General features: G+C 37.7%; 1 protein-coding gene across 10 annotated transcripts in view; it reads right to left on the bottom strand.

Moving 5' to 3' along the window:
- The window catches only part of TENM1 (teneurin transmembrane protein 1), a 615,716-nt gene that overhangs the window by 54,629 nt on the left and 542,142 nt on the right, over positions 1 to 18,945 (bottom strand). For 9 of the 10 annotated variants that reach the window (XM_040572077.1, XM_040572078.1, XM_040572079.1 and 6 more), the window contains 4 exons: positions 14,894 to 15,037; positions 9,974 to 10,223; positions 9,020 to 9,040; positions 4,689 to 4,921 (listed from right to left, as the gene is read on the bottom strand). In XM_040572077.1, coding sequence (XP_040428011.1) covers positions 4,689 to 4,921; positions 9,020 to 9,040; positions 9,974 to 10,223; positions 14,894 to 15,037 — 648 coding nt within the window. The remainder of the gene's footprint in view (positions 1 to 4,688; positions 4,922 to 9,019; positions 9,041 to 9,973; positions 10,224 to 14,893; positions 15,038 to 18,945) is intronic. The other variant, XM_040572084.1, reaches the window with a different exon arrangement.

Raw genomic sequence — 18,945 nt, 5'->3', positions numbered from 1 at the left:
ATTATTTCAGGATGTAAGCTGCTTGGGTGAACGTGTTTTTAAAACCATGATTTTTTTGTAGTAGTGTTTCTTTAGTAGAATAATTTCAAGCAAAATGAATAAAGCTATGTTGCAGAACTGATTTTTAGTTTAAGCTTGTATTTGTGTTGCTAGTTCATGGTCATACATCTGAGTGGAAAAAGCATTTTATGCATGGGATTTAGAACTTACTCCAGCCTTTTACATTTCCCTTGTGCTTGCTTAAAGGTCACTGCAACTATAGTGAGGTCACTGCACTGTATTCAGGTAGTCTGTACTCAGTGTGCAGTTCTTAATTTCTTCTGCAGCAGTGGCTCTCCACATAGCTTGCACATATGTGTGAGCATCTATCTTCCATGTCTAGAGTCTGGTTTGGACCCAGGAGTCAAAAAGCAGACACTGCAGGGCTTTAGATGTTTAAATCTTCAGATTTAGTGCTTGGGCTTCCAAATGTTCTAAGTCACTTCTGTACCTTGAGGTTCAATCATTGGAGGGACTTGGTGGTTTAAGAAAAGTTACTTAGCTTGTTCTTCCACACTAGCTTTCCTGTGTGCATGTTCTAAGGCTGCCTCAAAATAGAGTAATTTAAATCAGATGTTAATCTAAGTCACTTTTCTTGGTGTACTGACTCGGAAATACTATCTCAGCAAAAATCTGGTAACTTGTCTGTCTCAGCCTCTCTCTGCCTCTGTCAGTTAAGCCTGGAAAGTTACAACTATTTACATGTCTAAAAGCCCACTGGTTTCAGAAAGGCAGGGTAAGTGTTTAATGCCTTTGATCCAGGTATTGGCTTTTCATTGTTAAGCAGAACAACTCCCAGGTATTTCTATTAATTGTAGTGCTTAATGCTCCAATATTCAGTGACTAATCTAGTAAAATCAGGACACTATCCCTTAGTGCCTTATTATAAATATTAACGCAGACTGTTCAAATGATAATGTTGGTGACTAGATATGCCACAAATACTTTTTAATCAAAAAAATTCCCCTACCCACCATAATTCCCCACCCCAAAATTAAAATCTGTTGCTTAGTAAAGTTCAAGATATTAGAATTCAGTCAGTGATTAATATCTTGTGTAGTTACTTCTTCATTTTCAATATCTTCTTGTGTAATAAATGTGTTCAGCTTGTCACAGTTCTTATTTTATGTTCCCACCTTGTACCATTTCACATTTTGCTTAAGTACTTGGTCATCTATTACATGACTCATTAGTCTGAGTTCTATACAGAATTAAAGGAAGTTGCAGTAAAAATAATATATTGAAGTTCAAGTTTCAACTACATCACCCATGCAAGTTTAAAAGCATCTTTCAAAGTCAGCTCAAACACACAATTGTGCAAGATGGATGCTCGCGAAGCCCCACCTCTAGTCCTTCACAGAGAAGTGGGAACAGACCGAACAAAGCCCCACACATTTGTTAACTGCAAAATGAAAACTGGGGTAAGATCAAATCTTAATTGACCAGTGTGACTTCACGATGTTTTACTGTCTGACGTTCAATTCCTGGTCACTTGGCAAAGACAGTCTTCTCAAATAATGAGAGATGAAAGCAGCTGAAAGCCTTAAATAGTCAAAAATCTATGAGACACTAAAAACAATACTCCAAATAACAAAAAAACTACCTACCTACCAAAATAGAAAAATCCAAGTTCAAAAAAGTTAAAACAGTATTTGAAGCAACTTTCATTCAGAAAAATAAATATATGAATTTCCAGTTGCAGACTTCTGAGGACTTTACCAAACAGGATTAAGTTTCACAACAGTGTTACACAGTAGGTATTTCTTATCGATTTTACAAATGGATAAACCGAGTCATATAGATAAGCCTCCATTCAAAGTCACAAGCAGCCAGGAGCAAAAGTAAGAATACAACTTCTCAGGAGTAACTAACCAAGGTGAGACAGCCACTAAGCAGTTCCTTCTCAGATACCAACATTTCTACCACATAACACAATTGTTATTTATTGCAGAAAAAGGGAACGTTTGGAAAAAAAATGAGGCAGATGGAAAAAATGGAGCCAAAAGTAAGTTCTACATCAGCTTAAAAATAAATGTTAATGTTGCATGGTCGCTGAAGAATGCATTTGAATATATTAAATATTTTGACAATTACTTTGTCTTTATCTGCATTATGAGGTATACACTTTTGGATCATAAAAATCTCAGATGAAAAGTTACATTAATTCATTTAGACCTGTGATCAAATACTACATAACACTGTGTTGCTTTGTGTTCAAATATCTTTAGATGTGGATAAGATGTTGCTGAATCTCTGGACTCACCAGGGATTCTTTGTCAGTTTTTCCTGTCTTCTAGAAAAAAATATTTGCATGTACATTTTGAATGCATTTTCAGTAGAAGTGTGACATCTTCTAAATTAATAATTACTCCATTAACAAACAAAAGTGATGCAAAATAATCACCAAATTATATTTAAGTATATATGAGTTTTTATTTTTTTAATAAATACCTAAATCGATAGGTAGCAGGCAAGTACTTCCTACTGCTTTCAAGGTTATCCAGTGTTTTAGTGTATAGGCAAACAAGGATGTGCATTTGTAAGGCCATCATGATAATGCACAATTAATAGTTTGTGCTCTGCTGGTGGCAGAGTTGGTGTTGCATTATGCTAGGCCCTGCACAAAAAGGGAATGTGCCAGTCCACAATTCCTTGAAATTAAGATCTAAAACCCAGAGCACAGAAAATGACAAACAATTTCAATTTAAACTGATATAATTTAGATTCTTAAATCAGCTGGGAGCCATTACCCGAATTTGCCAATGTATGAGCCATTGTCAGCTTACAGTTAATTTTTTAATTTTTGCTGGCTGCCCCAGCACTCATGAATTGTACTTTTTATTCCTATTAATGTCTCTATGATTAGCACCTGTTGAAGAAGCCAGCTATGCATGAATATTTTAAAAGTAGATAGCATATTACAAATTTTCAAAGATATTTCCCCAGTAAGAAAGATGAAACCACTGATTATATTGTAATTTGATATGATCAATTGTAATAATACATTGATTATTTTCCTGATAAAGGATCTGAAAATCTTTTTCATCTATTTTTATAATTGATTCATAACATTAATAAGCTTCCTGAAGATCAACATTTATTTGCACTTACCTCACACATAACTTCCATCATTAAAGACATGTTGAGGTCGCTCTACCAATAATTGTGTCACTTGCTAAGCCTTAAAACAGTATTATTTGCTTGTCCTAGAAATGTTTGTTTGTATATATACATTCGAACTTCCTACTGCTACACAGCCTTTCTTCATTAGCTCAGGAGAAACAATCAAAACTTCCTTAGAGCCAGTCTTTAGGAGTGAGCAGTGTGCTAGAGGGGGGACATGTTAAAAGCCCACTTAGGCCTCTGCCACTGGAGCTGTTGTTTACCCTTTGTTCCAGGGATATTACTGGGAGCTGATCAGCTGCTTTAGAGGACCAAATCCAGACATTTTATCTCAGTTCTAATTCAAACTGCAGTTCTAATGCACACTGCAAGGAGATTAATTGTGCTGCTAGTGAGGATTCAGGCTTCACGTGCATTTTGCATGTGACAATATAGGATGTACTCAAAGGCTTCAGCAAAATGCTTACTTCAAATGGAGCAGGTGAGATGCTCGTATTTTAGAAAGCGAACTTAATGAGGAAGGACAAACGAGATTTCTCAATATACTTGATCTTACTAGCTGTTTGATTTGAAGAGCCCTGACTTAAAATGTGTAAGCCCCACTAACATTACCACAGTCATCCAAATACAGAAATATAAAACGGACTTTACAACAACACTATTTGCTTAGAAGTTAAATATAATTAAATGCTGACACCTTGCAACAGAAAGCTAATTAAATAGGAGTGCTGCCATACAAGAAAAGAATATTTATAATCACAGAACGGTGTGGGTTGGAAGGGACCTTAAAAACCATCTAGTTCCAACCCCCTGCTATGGGCAGGGACATCCTCCACTAGATCAGGTGGCCCAAAGCCCATTCAACCTAGTCTTGAACACTTTTAGGGATGGGGAAACAAAAATATCTGGAAAATCTGTTCCGCTGCCTACCACCCCATAGCAAGGAATATCGTTCAGTTAGAATCCCACCTAGCCCTCCCAGAAAAAGGGGCCAGGACAGAATCGTTTGGGCAGCCCTAACCTTATTTTGGCAGCATCTTTGCGGCATCACTCAGGCTGGGTGTCTGTGCTTTTTCTTGCTCTGAACCCTAACCTTACACACTGCCCAGGTCCAACACAATCCCACGTAGGGCTCCCAAAAAATTGGCCAGGACTGAAAGGTTTGGGCAGCCCTAACCTCGTTTCAGCAGCCCCTGTCACACTGGTGCTCTGCTCTTTTCCTCTTTCCAAAACCTAACTGCAGCTCTAAACCGAACCCTAGACGGTACTCAGGTCGAACTCAAACTCCACTTAGGACTCTCACAAAAAGGGAGTGAAAGAATTTGCATCTCACTTCAGCCAATTATAGTCAGAGTGTTCTTCATATTCAAAAGACGAATGAGCTTTATAATATTATTTAGCTTTACTATGGTTAATCACATCATATCACCTGAGACCAGTTTTTGCATATCCAGTTGCATCTGAATTTCTAAGTAATGTAGGAGGATGAAAGTTGATTCCCCAAGTAGTTCAAATACTTTTCTTACCTCTTGGACTGTTGAGAGATGCCTCTGATGCCTTCCCACCATCTCCACAGTGACTCTGGTCAAACGGAAGGCACTGATCACCTGTTCCTGCCACCACTTCAGCATTTTTGGCCAGATCTTTCGTTTCAACGAGTGATTTTGCTTTGTAAACTTTTCTGGTGTTGGTATCTGACAAGTAAAGGGATTCTGACACTGGGTCAACAGCCAAGTAATATTTATGTGCAGGACTCGTACTAAAAGAGAACAGAAGAACATCAAAGTTAAATTGTTTTTCTTACTCATCTTTGGTCATGCTAGCCTGGCACTTGTATTCTCCTACTTATCTCCAGGTGTCTTTTCAATGATTTGGGGATGGGAAGGTGTAAGTGACACCAGCTATCACGGTGCTCATCCACGCACCACTGTTGAGGAAGAAGGAATCAGCAGTGGCTGTAGGGCTTGCTCAGCCAGCTTGGTGTCAGGTAGAGAGTTTATGCAGGGAGTGGTATTGTTGGTGTTGGTCTGGCCAGTATAAAGCTAACTGGATTGACTTCAGCATATTTAATAATTACTACTTCCAAAAGCAATGTCATTTTTTCTATATTAAGTCTTAGTAGTCTTGGCACTGAAAACAAATCTATGACTTGCAGCAAAGTGAATCACTGACTGTTCTGCATGGGTACTAATACCCACTCTTGGTTATTTTTATCTGTTTCTAAACCTTAGGAAATATGAAGGTATGAAATATGGTGCCTTAATTCATGCCGACTGTATTGTCAGGAGCGAGGCAGAAGGCCAAGCACTGTCAGTGCAACTAGGCATGAATTAATGCACCATAATTCATGCACTGAAGTGCCTTATTGAGCTTATAAAATGTTATTTAAAAAAATATTTACATACGTTAATTAAATGGTGAGGATCATAAATTCTAATCAGAGCACTGGGCTGCATCTTATTAGCAAGTAAGACTTCTTGTTTCTTTTAGAGTACAGAGTTAATTTCCATTTTGAGGAAATCACCTAGGCATGTGGCACACCATACCAGTGCCCCAAAACTGATGAGCCTGTGCTGCAGTCCTGGTTATAAAATAGAATCAAACCCTATCCAGGTGTAGATCCTTCAAATCACTCAGTCTCTTACTGAAAATGGAGGAGATGGGCAGAGGTAGAGATGTGCTCGCTGCTTGGCAGAGCATCCAGGTCTCAGGCAGTACTTTTACCACTGCCGAGTTTCTTCTGGGGAAGGAGATGATTTCTGACTGTTGGCTGTGTGTGATGACCTTCCTGTAACTCAATACTCAGGTATTGCTATGCAGATTTGTAAGACTGATAAATTGCTATCTTTTTGTTACTGAATTGTGCAAATGTTAATACCTTAACACTTAAGATTGCTGCAACAAAGTTAAGAAATTAGATTTACTTCTCTCAGATTTGTCAGTCTTGTTGTATGCTAGGTTTGGCAATGATCTTCTGCAGACCCAGGTTTTTGTGCCACCACAAATCAAGAAAGGAAGAATTCAGACAGTACAGTGCTGAAGAACTGGTAGAGGCTCCAGGACAGATGTGTAATGCCTGAAGTGACACTGACTTATTCTGCTGACTAGATTCCAGGTTGATGTAGTCTCATTAAATATGAAGCTTTTGCTCGTTTGAAGCAGATACTAAGCTTTATTAATCATCTATTAGACAGCTCTACCTTGCTAAGCAATGTTGCAAGCAAATGTAAAATACTCAACATATCTTTTTATTTCATCAATCTGAGTACTCTCTCTACATAGCTAAGAAACCTCTAACAGACAATCAGTTGAAATCTTTATTTGATTTCTTAGCAATCAGGCCAATGTTGTACCATGGTAAATGTGACAGAGCTTGGGCCTATTTCATTGGTCATTCTCCATTCAAAAATGGACAAACTACTCAGCACTTCTGAGGAGTGGGTCACAAGCTAGACTAGCTTAAAACTGACCTTAGTCATAAGCTTCTACAAAAGATGGGGATATATAAGCAATGAGATATTTCTACACTTGGGGAACAGATGTGAAACCCAGTCCAAGGAAATTCAGGGAATGAGAGAGGACCACAGTATGATGCAAAATGAATAAGTGGATGAGCTAAAGGCAATTGATGCTGAATTGCGTATTGTTAAAAACATTGAAAATCATTTATTCTCTCTGGAGTGATCTCTGAAGAGACTGACCAGCTAAAAGATTACTCTTTAATAAAATACTCCCATGGAAAAGGTTGCAAGGAGAATTCACAATGTTAAACATTTTCTCTGTCATGCAGAAACTGTAGAGAAGCAGGGGTCATTATATACCCTCCTTGTAGACACATTTTCTGTCACACTTGTCATTACATTTAATAGACTGTTAAAAAAACCTGTTATCTATGCTTAAAAGCCTTGAATACTGAAATGTTTACAGAATTTTAGTAAAAACGGAAAAAAATCAAATGCTCCTCATCTTTGCAGAAGTTTGCAATCAAATCTAAATCAGAGCCTATTTAAATTATCCTATTAAAAACTACAGGAAGTAGCCTAGGATTTATGATGAATCTTTCCAGAAAAAATGGTAACAGGCCTGTAGTACAATTTATCCCTGTAACCTCAAAGTCTAGTTTCTATTTGACCAGTTATCAGATGCCTTTCAATGCCCCTAGATCTTATTAAATTCTTGAAGGTAATAAAATTTAGAAAACCACATAGGATGAGTTGTTTTTTAAACAGTCAAAAAACCAAGATCAGTGTCTTCTGTATCCCACTCTCCAAACTACACTTTTTTTTTTTTTACAATGTTTTCTTTTTCCTGGCAAAACCTTTTTTCCTGCTGTTTTGGAGACTAAAGATTGTGTTGAGGATTTGGATTTTGAGCCTTTTCTTTCTTGGCCTGTTACATGACAACATCCAGTTGTTGCTTCCATGTGTTTATGTGAGCACCCTAGAAATCTCCAAGACATGCATAACCCAGTATTTATCCTTGCTGTGGCCTTTACAGAACAGCACAGATTGGGACTAATGAGTGCTCCTCCGTACCCTCAAAGACTGCAATAACTTCAAGTTATTTCCTCAGGTCTTCCATGGATTTCACTTGGGTAGGATATGGATAGAGGCAACGATGATTTTCTGGTAAATAGGACTGGGACACTTGTATATTTTCACAAATAGAATTAACTAAGGCTTAAGTTTAACTCAAAAAAAACCCCTACAATTATAATGAGTAGTTATTTAAAAAAAAATCTACTTTACAAAAGAAACGCCCAAATTAAAAACCTGACTGAAGTTCTGAATGCATTACAGAGTAAGTACATTCAATTTGCTTCTTTTCATTAGTGTACAAAGATACTGATCAGGTTAGTATAAAGGCAAAAGGAAATGATCCTTCAGTTAAAATATAAAACCTTGCACTAGGAATTATTCCATTTTTATTAACCTTTCATTGTAAAACATATGAAATACATCTTCTATAAGAAGGCTGGCAAATAACCTATAGTATTCAATAGCATTCTAGTGGTTACACCAAGTAATTCTGACCAGTAATCTCAGCCTGCAGAACGCATGCTCAGTCCGTGCAGCACTTCCTGCTATGCCATGCAGTCATTAGCTTAGCTCATGTATCTCATTTATGTACTTAGATGCCAAGAAGTTTGTTGCTAAGGGTACACAGTGTCTTGGTGCCTCGCTGTCTCTTCCTAGCCAGCAACGTCATTTCTGCAGGTGGACTGTTACAAATCCCACAGTCTATTGCAGAAGCCTCATGTCCAACACTAATTCTTACTTTTTTTTTTTTAACAGCTTGCATTGTAATGTCAAAATGTTTAATAGAAATGGGAAAAGTAACTTGCTTATGCTGTAGCTGGAGGAAGCAAGGACCAAGCTGCGATGTGCTGCCCTCAGCTTTGGGACTGTTGTACTCTTAGTGCACCCCCCCATAATTAAGGCAGATTTTAAAGTTCAAGTATGCTAGAACCACTAAAGCACAGGCTCTTGGGGGATTCAGAAGCCTTTTTCTTATTCCTTAGTTGCCAGACCCCAGTTTGCTTGGCTGGCTATATCTATGATCATATGAGCATAACATGAAAAGCATAGGACAGCTATGAATAGCATTCTCAGCTTGCAGGTTCAAACCTCTCCATTGCTGCTTGGTGATCAGCAAACAGGTTTTTAGATCAATCAGTTGATCAACTGATTTGATTCCTTCAAAGGGAACAAACCAGATCACCTTAAAGGTGAATTTGATTTACATTTTTATTTATGAAATTCAAAGTGTTTTCCTAAATAAGAACTTCTACTAGTCAGGTCTTTTGTAAGACATGTTCAACATGTTTCACTTATTACTGTTAGCGTTTTTTACTCACCTGTGTCTTGTGTCTCTATTCCTAGTAAGACAGACCGGTTCAGGTTTAAAAAAAAAAAAAAGACAAGAAATATTAGTACTCCACAACACTATGTTCTTTGTCTAACTGCTGTATACAAATAAAACATTGTTTTTCCTGGCATTTGCTTCTTTCTCTCAAAATCTGTTTCCTTTTCACCACCCACCACCTTCACATTTTCAAGTTCATTCTGAACAATCAACCCACAATTTCATTGCCTGCAATGTTAGCTAGTTAGAAATTCATGGGTGCTAAGTAAAAGAAATTTAGTGCATTGGTGTCCAAAATCTTTCCTGCCTTTCCCTATGCCCTGAAAGGGAATCCAAAGCAGGAGTCAGTTGCAGGGGAGTTGTTAAGAGTGGCACTGGCCCAGTCTGGGACACATCAGTCTGCAATGCCAGGTTTGCTCATCTGCTTAAACCCAGCCAGATCCTGTTACAGATAAAGAACAATTTAATTGTATTAATTTCAAACACGGTAAGTCTGTCTGCAGCCGCAGTGCTGTGATCTGATGTGACACTGTGAATATTTGCTATTGAATAGGGGTGGGGTGTTTTTCTAAAAGCTTCATGGAATTTGAAACCTTTTTGGGGAAAATTGCATGAAAAGCCCATATGAGAAGGGGATTTTCAACTTTTTTGGGGGATTGCATGAAAATCCCAACAAGAAGAATAATTAGCTCTATTAATTCTGTATTCTGTAGAAATTCATTATGCAAAATCTGTTCTAAGCGCCTCTTAGGATGCCTTTTTAAACTGATGACTTGAAACAATGCATATGTTTTCTGATGACCAGGTTTGACAGTCAGTGAGACACGTGTTCAGGAGGCAACCAAATGTGGATGCCTCTTTAAAGCACAAAGAAAAAATGTAGTTTTCATAGGTGTATCACAGCCAGGATAGGGAACACTAGCCAAAGCTAACCATATTTTTTTACCTTAATTCTAATATGCCAATAGAGTTTCCAGAGGGAAAGATCCGTCTGACAAAATTGAAGTCTCCAATGTACAAACTCCCGTCAGGCCCAGAAGCAAGAGCAACTGGGGCAAAGAGTTTATTGTTGAGTGCAAGACCGTTGCAGTTGGAGCAGGAGACACTCCTCTGGTGCCCATTGCCCATCACAGTGGAGATGACTGGTGGCTGCTGGGAAATGAACATGTTTTCACCATTTCCTTTGTGTACAATTCCTAAGGGGGAGGAAGGGGGAGAAAACAGGAGACAAAAAAAAAAAGCAGATGTATAGTGCTTAAACTATTCTGCAATTTGGGCTTTTGAAATCCTACAGAACAGCAGATTGGCAAAATAGCAACGGCCATCAGATCTGTTGAAGGCTGCGTCACAGGGCTCCACTAATCTCTTCCGATTTTGTTCAGTCCCAAGTTTCACCATCGCTGCTTTGTCGATTAGTGGTGAGTGGCTATTTTAAAAGCCAACATCATGAGAACTCATGGTTACTTAATGCTCTAACAAATTGACTGTTAATTGCAGTGCTGTCTGATTTCTCAGGGATTACTACTTTAATATTCATTTTATTCATAAATTTTTATTAGTTAGCAGAGGAATTTCTGAGGCAGTTTGAATATTTAATTAAAGGAGATTAATAGCAGGACTACTATGCATTTTTCACAAAGAGCACTGAGTGGCAGTACAAAATCAATATTCAAATGTAAATGTGAGTCCTTCATGATACATAAAAATGGTGCAGACTGCAGCAAAGCCAAGCTAGAAGTAACTCTGAGGTACAAGCGAATTTCTTACCAATAGGAATATATTATGTGCTGCCATAAAGTTTAAAACAACTTTCCAACATGTCAGTTATTTCAGTACTGCTCTGGGGCATACATTATTGACTCTTCCCAGCTATTAGGTTGTTAGCACCAGACCCAGTGCAAACATGCATTTTCTCAGGTAGATATCTGCAGTGTTTATTTTAAACAGCAATGTAATAATATGTTTAAGAAGTACCTTTTCAATGGCATATTATTGTAAAATTTTGACTTTTTCTGAGTGAAAGTTGAGCATTAAAATTTTCATATTTCCCTTAGAAATCCCAGCATTTCATCAGGAAAAAAGTGGCATAATTAAAGGAATAAACACAAGGGAATGTACTTGGAGGACTCTTCCTGATACTCTGAGAATTGGGGTGCTGCAGTAAGGATACATTGAGACACTTCAGTGTTTTCCTGAAGTACAGTGGATGTATGTGTGTGTGTGCTGTCTCTCTCCACTTATGTAAAACTCTTTTTGTGGCTCTCAGGTAAGCCAAATTAAAATTCTCAGTGGAATTATTTAAGTGTTGCCACAGCTGTTTTCAAGAGAATTCTATTAAAAAAAAATCTGAACAATAAAGGACAGAATACTTGTATTTGGTTGAACATTGGCTTAAAAAAAAGGGCATCTTAGAAATATGCCAGCAAAATTAATGGCAATATCCTCCCTTACGCGCCAGATAAAAAATACAGCTAAATGAAGATGCTGCCCTTTGTCTGAGATTAACAATGTAAAGGTAATCGTTCAACTGCCTCATACAAATGCCAGTAAATAATTAGGGCTCTGGAGAGTATCTTTTGCTGTCAATAAATGTAAGCATGTACTTAATTTCAGGCTCTCGAGCTGCTGCTTTAATTTTAGCCAGTGCTGTGTTGCACTGGGGCTAGAATTACTGTAAAGCATAAAGTCCCTTTAAAAGTACTCCTCCTTCCTCCAGATAAATAAAAATGAAATCAATACACTTGCCCATCAGAAGAAAAATTTAATTCAGAGAATACTCTGAAAAATCGGTTAATAGTGCATTTGCTTGTATTCAGCTGCGTTTTTACAAGGACTTCATACAGGAACTAGCATTTATGGTATGTGTTCTCCTCTGGATTATGAGAAATACCCTGAAGATCTTCCAAACTGACTGACGCCTTTCTGTTAGAAAACATTCAACTCAGATCATGTCATGAATTGTAAGGGATCGACCCTCTGGACTGAAGGAAAAGTAGAAAAGGAGTTCAGTATAGCTGATCCTCTGTCAATGTGAGCTTCATATTGATGCAAAAAAGTATACATTTAAAATCTTTAGCTTGTGGTGACAGCCATGCATCGGAATACATATTTTTCACATCTAAACTGCAAGAATCAGATTTTTTTTTAGATAATTAACATGTGGCACCAGAGCATTGTTTTTAATTGGTACGGTTTCTGCACGTCAGTTCTTGTCCCTCTAAAGCTTAGACTGTGCTATGAAGTCCAACTCTGTATAATTGTTATCTATTTATTCCACAACTTTTCTATTCTATTTATTTTGTAACCTCTCTAAGAGGAATAGCTGTTATGGAGAGGGAGATAAACATAGCCACCTCGTCCCTGAGCAGGAACAGCGCGCACATCAGCAGAGCTGCTGGAAGCAAGGCTTAGTGGCTGAAGTTAAATATAAGTTCTTCAGGACTAGTTAACTCAGCAAGCAAAGTGGTTTTAGTCTGAAAACAAAATAGCAATTTGCAACAGAGAATTTTTAGAAAGACATTTATGTTATCGTCCGATGCTATTTCTGTAGTTAATCCAGTGACAGTGTTTCAAAACTGGATAAATTTCATGCTTCTCAGAAGTGCAGCCCTCCATATGTACAGAGAAATGCTTTAATTAAAAATGAAAATCTCAATATATTCATACTTGAGAAGGCTCTTCACGCTTTTCATTTCACTCACAGCTGTATGGAGATAAGTCTGAATTGTATAATTCTAGGTTTGAATCATATTCTTCTCCTCATTATAAGTATGGTTTATTTATCTGAAATCAACAAGCAGTTCACTAGTTTCAAGATCAAAAGTGCACTAGTTATTTTTATCTTTTTTTGGTGATAAAGTTGACTATTTAGTTTTGCTGATTTACTATGGGCCTGCAGGCTGCTCTGTTAGGTGTGTACTAGCTATGATACAGTCGTCATTTGTCTGTTCCTAACTGCTTTTCTAATTCATATATGTCTGAGCGAGGTGTGCACTATTATGCATAATAAAGTCTATTATGGTCATGAGAAACAGGCAAGACACTGCTCTGCTTTGTGCTCCTCGCTGGAGATGTCTTCACACGCAACCTGCGCACAAAGGAGACTCGCTGACTGCAAATCAAGCGTGTGCTTACACCCTGCCCGGCTGCGTCTCTGTGCATAATGGATGAAGATCTGAACACCTTCCCTCCGATTTCAGCCTTGACCGTGCCCAGCGCACTGGGAACACATGAGGAAGAGGAGCGTGTATGAGAGGCCGCACGTTCGCCATTCTCGCTGTTGGGCTGGGGAAGAGGGCACAGGCTGCAGATTTTAGAGGAGGCGCTGTGTGGCTGACAGGTCACTGCTCGCCAGATTTCCTGAGAGGCTGTGCCACACAGCTGCGATGGGCCAGTAAGCAATTTGTCACCACACACCCCGTACTCTGGAAGGCAATGGTTTAGCCTCACTCGCATTATAATTGTCCGTTTTACAGCATCTGAGAACATGCTAGTGCCTATAGGGTGAATGATATAGTAACCACTGCAGTTAGCAGATAGTCATATAAACTGGACTTAGTGCCAGCAATTTAGACTTGAAATTAAACTATGCAAGTGGTAAATTGGCACTAAGGAGGAGGCTATAGGGCACACAGTTGGGGGCTGAGCTGACTGAGGTCAGATTTCTCTTTGTGTTAAATGTCAATAGCTGGCATTTAAAAGAGACAATCTATACAAACCAATAAGACAGAGCATGAAAGAACTGCTATTTAAAATGTCAAACTATTTTAAATCAAAACAGAAATCCAGATAATTTACAAACTAAATCTGACCTTTTGTATTTGGAATATTTATACTGTAGCTGTGCATTCAACAACAGAACTTGTAAAAACCTGGCAGACATACATCTGTACATGAATCTTCATTACAGAAGTTTGTAGATGGAAACAGATTTCAGTGGACAGACTCCCAGTAGGAAAAAATTGAGAGAACTTCACTGAATCCAGCACTAAAATGATTTCTGTGATCTGAAGTCTGACCCCAAGTATCACAAGCAAAGTGAGTTACCTGTTTATCTGCAAAAATCATATTTTTTTTCTAGTTAGCATCATTTATAAGTATTGTTTTAATAGTTTAATCTCACTAAGACTTAATTCCTGATTAAAGAAGTTAGGGGAAGAAAAAAAAAAAACACAACAAACAAACCAGGAATAAAACAAAAGCAATGAAAAAACAGATTCAAGTCTCCATGCTTGAAGAATCTGTATGCAGCGTTAATGGTGTGACGTAAAAAGCATTTGCAGTTTTTTTTCTAATGCTTTGATTGGATTTGAATGGATTGCTTGTCCCAAAGAGTAACTGTGCTTCTCCGAAAAGTGGGCAGCAACGAAAGCTTCTGCACAGTGGACTGGCAAGGTGGTTTTAGAAGTGCCACCTCTCACTCAGCTGTTCCATTTCCATGCATGTTTTGTCTCCCTAGAGCTGTGACCACCAACACTGCTACTAACCAAGGTTAGTCATAGGATGAATTAGGAATGTAGGCACTTCACTGAGAATATAACACACCATAAACTGACCTAAAATGTAGTACTTCCATACCAGCAGTGTGAAAACAAACCTAAACGAGCATGCCCTTTTTCCATCCAAATGACCAAACTGTGCTAGCGATCACAACAGTTAGGGATATTAGTGTTTAATACCTGGGAGCCAGAACATTAAAAATATGCTTTCAGATGGCATTTACAGTTCATTTCTCAATAAAGGATGGTGCACATTCAAAGAAAGAGGATTAAACGTTAGAAATAGTAATACTGAAAATCTGAACAATTAATTCCTTTAAAATTTGTATTCTTCTTCTGCATGGCCAGTTAATAAAGGAAGGACTTACCACTTTGTGGATTTAATACATGATGTTTGTTTATGGACCAGCCTCCCAGATTTGAAGCATCCATTTCAAAGCCTTGAAGGATTACTGTTCTTTTCTCCCACAGAATAAAATCAGGACATGTTTCATATTCATAACCCACGGACACTGTAAACAAATAATTAAAGATCTATCAGTTTAGTTTTTTCTCTGTGAACTACTAGGTAATTTTCATTCTAGGTTTTGATATTCACCTTTCAAGTAATGATGTCATTAATTACCTCTGCCTGATTGCTACTGTCAAATGGTTATTACAGCTATGGTTACTACAGTTTCTAAGCAGAGAACTTTGTGTTATCAGTTATAGATTGTCTTAAGAACATAAATCTCCTCCAATGACTTCTGATTCGATAGTTTATTGTATTTCTGTGAATTATCTGAGCAGTAGCCTAAATAGAAAAACAAAATCCAGGTTAAAACAATCTGGCTTTCTTTTTTGCTAAGTGTGAGCATATTGATATTAAATTTTCATAAAATGGATATTTTTGAAATGTAGCAATCCTACAAAAACCTAAAGATCGTGCTGTAATTATAAGGGCTGTAGTTGGGCAGAAGTGGATTGCCAAATTGAAAGTTATGTTTTGACATCAGATCCCAGAAGTTTGATCTAGGAAATATTAACACATTTTAGCCTTTCCAAAATAAAAATACCTTCAAAAATATTTTAAGATGAAATACAAAAATATTTTAAGAAACACTCTTTTCCAACATTTTCAATATTTTCATCTCATTTTTTCTACCTAGCAGTTCTAGGTATGTTTTACCTGAACCACAAATAGTTTTAATATCATCAAAATTCTCTTACTGGATTCAATCAAAATATTTTGACCAGCTCAATAGTAGGGAGCATTTTTTTTTTTAAGATAAATCTTTTACGCAAAACTGAAAGCTGTTCCTTACATCAATTTTACTAGCAGAGCTGCTTCATCAATTCAGCAGAAAGAACCTGCTTTTGCAGCTAAACTTTGATGTGTAACAATCATATCTCAAGTACTGTACATACTGTACATTTAAAACTTATAGGTTTCAGTCTGGATGCTCTGTTCAACTTTTCACTTACAGGAGCGCTTTTGACTAAAATCTGCAATCTTTCTAGGTGACTCCCTGGTCTGAGTGCCCAGCTGCGGGCATGGAGCCTCCTCCAGAACAGCCACTGACCTCCTGTGCTGGGATGAGCCATCAAGGTTCAGTAACTGAACATGCTATTTTCTAGGTGTTAATGCAGGGAGAAGATAAAGGGCAGATTTTTCCTACGAAGCAACCTCATGCTCACCTACACGTTAGCATCTTTACTCCATTCACGCACTTAACACGTTCAATCCTGGGTCAGATGTATATACTTGAGTAGAGTAAAGACCTATAATACAGTGTCACTCAGCCTTGCTAAGTGAACCATCACAGACCCACGGGACAGACCTTCAGCTGCTGTAAGGTACCATGCTGATATCTAGGTCAAGGTAGGCATAACAATTTTCACCAACTGAGAATCTGTGCCAATGGATCCACAGTGGCACACTTACCAGCACTGTAGCTAACGCAGTAAAGTGCCTGCTATTCCCTGCCTATAGCTGCTGTTTCTGAGCTGACAAATACCCTCTAGAGATTAAAGTCCCCTTTCTTAAAAGTTCCTTCTTCCATGCTCGCAGTTAGTGTAGCTGCCTTTTTGTCCCTTCCCATCAGTAAGTGACACTTAGACAAACATTCACTTCGTATTTACAAATATGTTTCTACACATACTTATATTTAAGAACAAAATCTATTCTGCACACTAAGAATTTTTGACAATTTAGGCTCCAAAAAGGAATTTTTGAGTAATTTTAACACCGGATGTCCCAAACCATCTAAAGGGAGGCACTGGTCTGCCATCCATGAAAATTTCCTATCAATTGTTTTGCATGCAAAATAGTCAAGGTGAAGTGTAACAATTATAAAGTCAGCTAAGCAACTACAATGCTACTTGAAAAATAAATATTTTGTGTCTGGCAGGTTTTGAAAAACACTGTGATTTTGTAAGTGAAACGACAATCTTTACTTAACCTCATTGTGTGGTGTTACTTTCTGGTTAAATTCATTTATAGCCCTTTTTTTAGTTGACTGAGATTTCACTGCATGAAGGAGAAGAACTGTACTAGTTATCTCTTTGGACGTTAACAGCCAACAAGTGCAGTTGCAGCCTTAAAATGGATTTCAGAAGATTTACTGAAATCATCTATACCAAAAATCTACACTTTTCACACAATTTTTAGAAGAATTAAGAATAATCTGTTAGTAGAGCCAGCATATCATGGTTTAAGGGCTGTTGCTGGTTCTCCTGCTGCTCTTCCAAAATACAGGTTAAAAATAAAAGACACGATTAAACACGACAGTGACCTCTACTTCAACTTCTCCTGAAGTATTTGTACTTATCAGCATCTTACTCTGAACAATGAATATAAGGAACTCATCTAAAGTAATAAGTAGAATAATAAACTGAGAGGACCTAAGACTATTCTTCTCAAGAGTTTATATTTGCATCCGGAAGGGGAAATCCTTGCATTCCACTTCCTCCTGCTGTGGGGAATTCAAGGACTTTCAGGAGAAAGATTGAACATGTAGGGAGTTATACAGGAGCATTTACTGAGGTTTCTATTGAAATCTCTCCTTTTTCTACGTTAGGTTACAACAGCATGCAAACTATACCATGAAGATTTTGTGGCAACATTCACATGGCCTTATTTTTACTTAGAACAAAAAATTGCTACTTTATCATTTCTGCTGTTACTTTGAGAAAAGAAAATGGCCATGTGTTACACTTCTGGAATAGATTAAACACCGGCTAACATTTTCTATACAAATTTAAACAAAACCATTTTTGTGTTGAAATATGCTCAAAGTCTCCTTTTCTGTAACTGGTTACACGATCATTTCTGTCAATAATCCTGAAGAAGAATAAGGATGTTTATAGTTATAAAACCAGAGGCAGATGGTTGTATTCCTGAGTTCCAAGACTTCAACCTGCTGCTATTTAATTTAATTAAAATGAAAATTTGAACAGAATGCATTATTAAATATTGGTAATATACTGGAAGAGAAAATTATTTTGACAAAATTTATATAATGGATGCCAATAAAGGTCTCTGAGTACTACAGTGTGTCTAATTAAAGCTTTATTAGAATCTAACAAAGCATGCTAAAAATGCACTTAAAATATAATGATTTTTGTCTCTATTTTGCAAGAAGCGTGGTTAAACTAAACTAAGCAAAAGAAAAAAAAAAGCACCAATTAAATAATTAAAAAGTTGTTACCCAGCACCATTGTGTAAGCTTTATTCATATTTAAACATATAACTCATCTGCTTCTAATTTGGGAATCTACAAACATCTACAGTCTACTATAACTACAGTATCATTTAGAAGATGTTATGTATTTGATTTGAGTTGTTTTGAATTCCAGGCACATACTGGACCTGATGATCATAAGAAGACTCTTAAATGATGGAGAGGGAGCTGGCACACCTAATTTTTCCATCTCAAACAGGTTAGTGTTAACATGTGTTGACAGACCCTGAATACAGGGCTTGTGTAAATGAGACAAAGAAAGCTGCAAGTGGCTCCTGTGACATCGCTGGTCCTGCCTGATCACCAGTGGGTGTCCCAAAAGGCATGCTGGAATTTTGCTGTATTTCTGGATTTGCAGAAATATGTGTATGTGAAGGCAACAACTCATTTAATACCTTCCGTCACTGCAAAGTACAAGCAGGAAGCTGTATCTGTAATGAGCTAGGGCTGGATTTGCCCCCGAACAATGAGGTTCCATGAGATGAGCTGAAAAGGATGCTCCTGTTCCCTGCCACATACCAAACCCAGGGGTCCAGAGCGCTGTGTCAGTGCCAGCACCTACTGTCCCCTTCGTAAAGCTGTCCACCCTTCCGCAGATGTGAACTGGATGTGGTAGATTGGAAGCAGGTGGGATAATGCAGCAACTCAGGATGCCTCATGCTAAAGGTGGATTTGATCTCTCTAGGCCAATTGTAATG

The sequence above is a fragment of the Cygnus olor genome, chromosome 13, assembly GCF_009769625.2.
Source record: "Cygnus olor isolate bCygOlo1 chromosome 13, bCygOlo1.pri.v2, whole genome shotgun sequence".
Lineage (NCBI taxonomy): Eukaryota > Metazoa > Chordata > Aves > Anseriformes > Anatidae > Cygnus > Cygnus olor.
The sequence above is the reverse complement of the archived record's forward strand: the minus strand, read 5'-3'. Positions and strand labels throughout refer to the sequence as shown.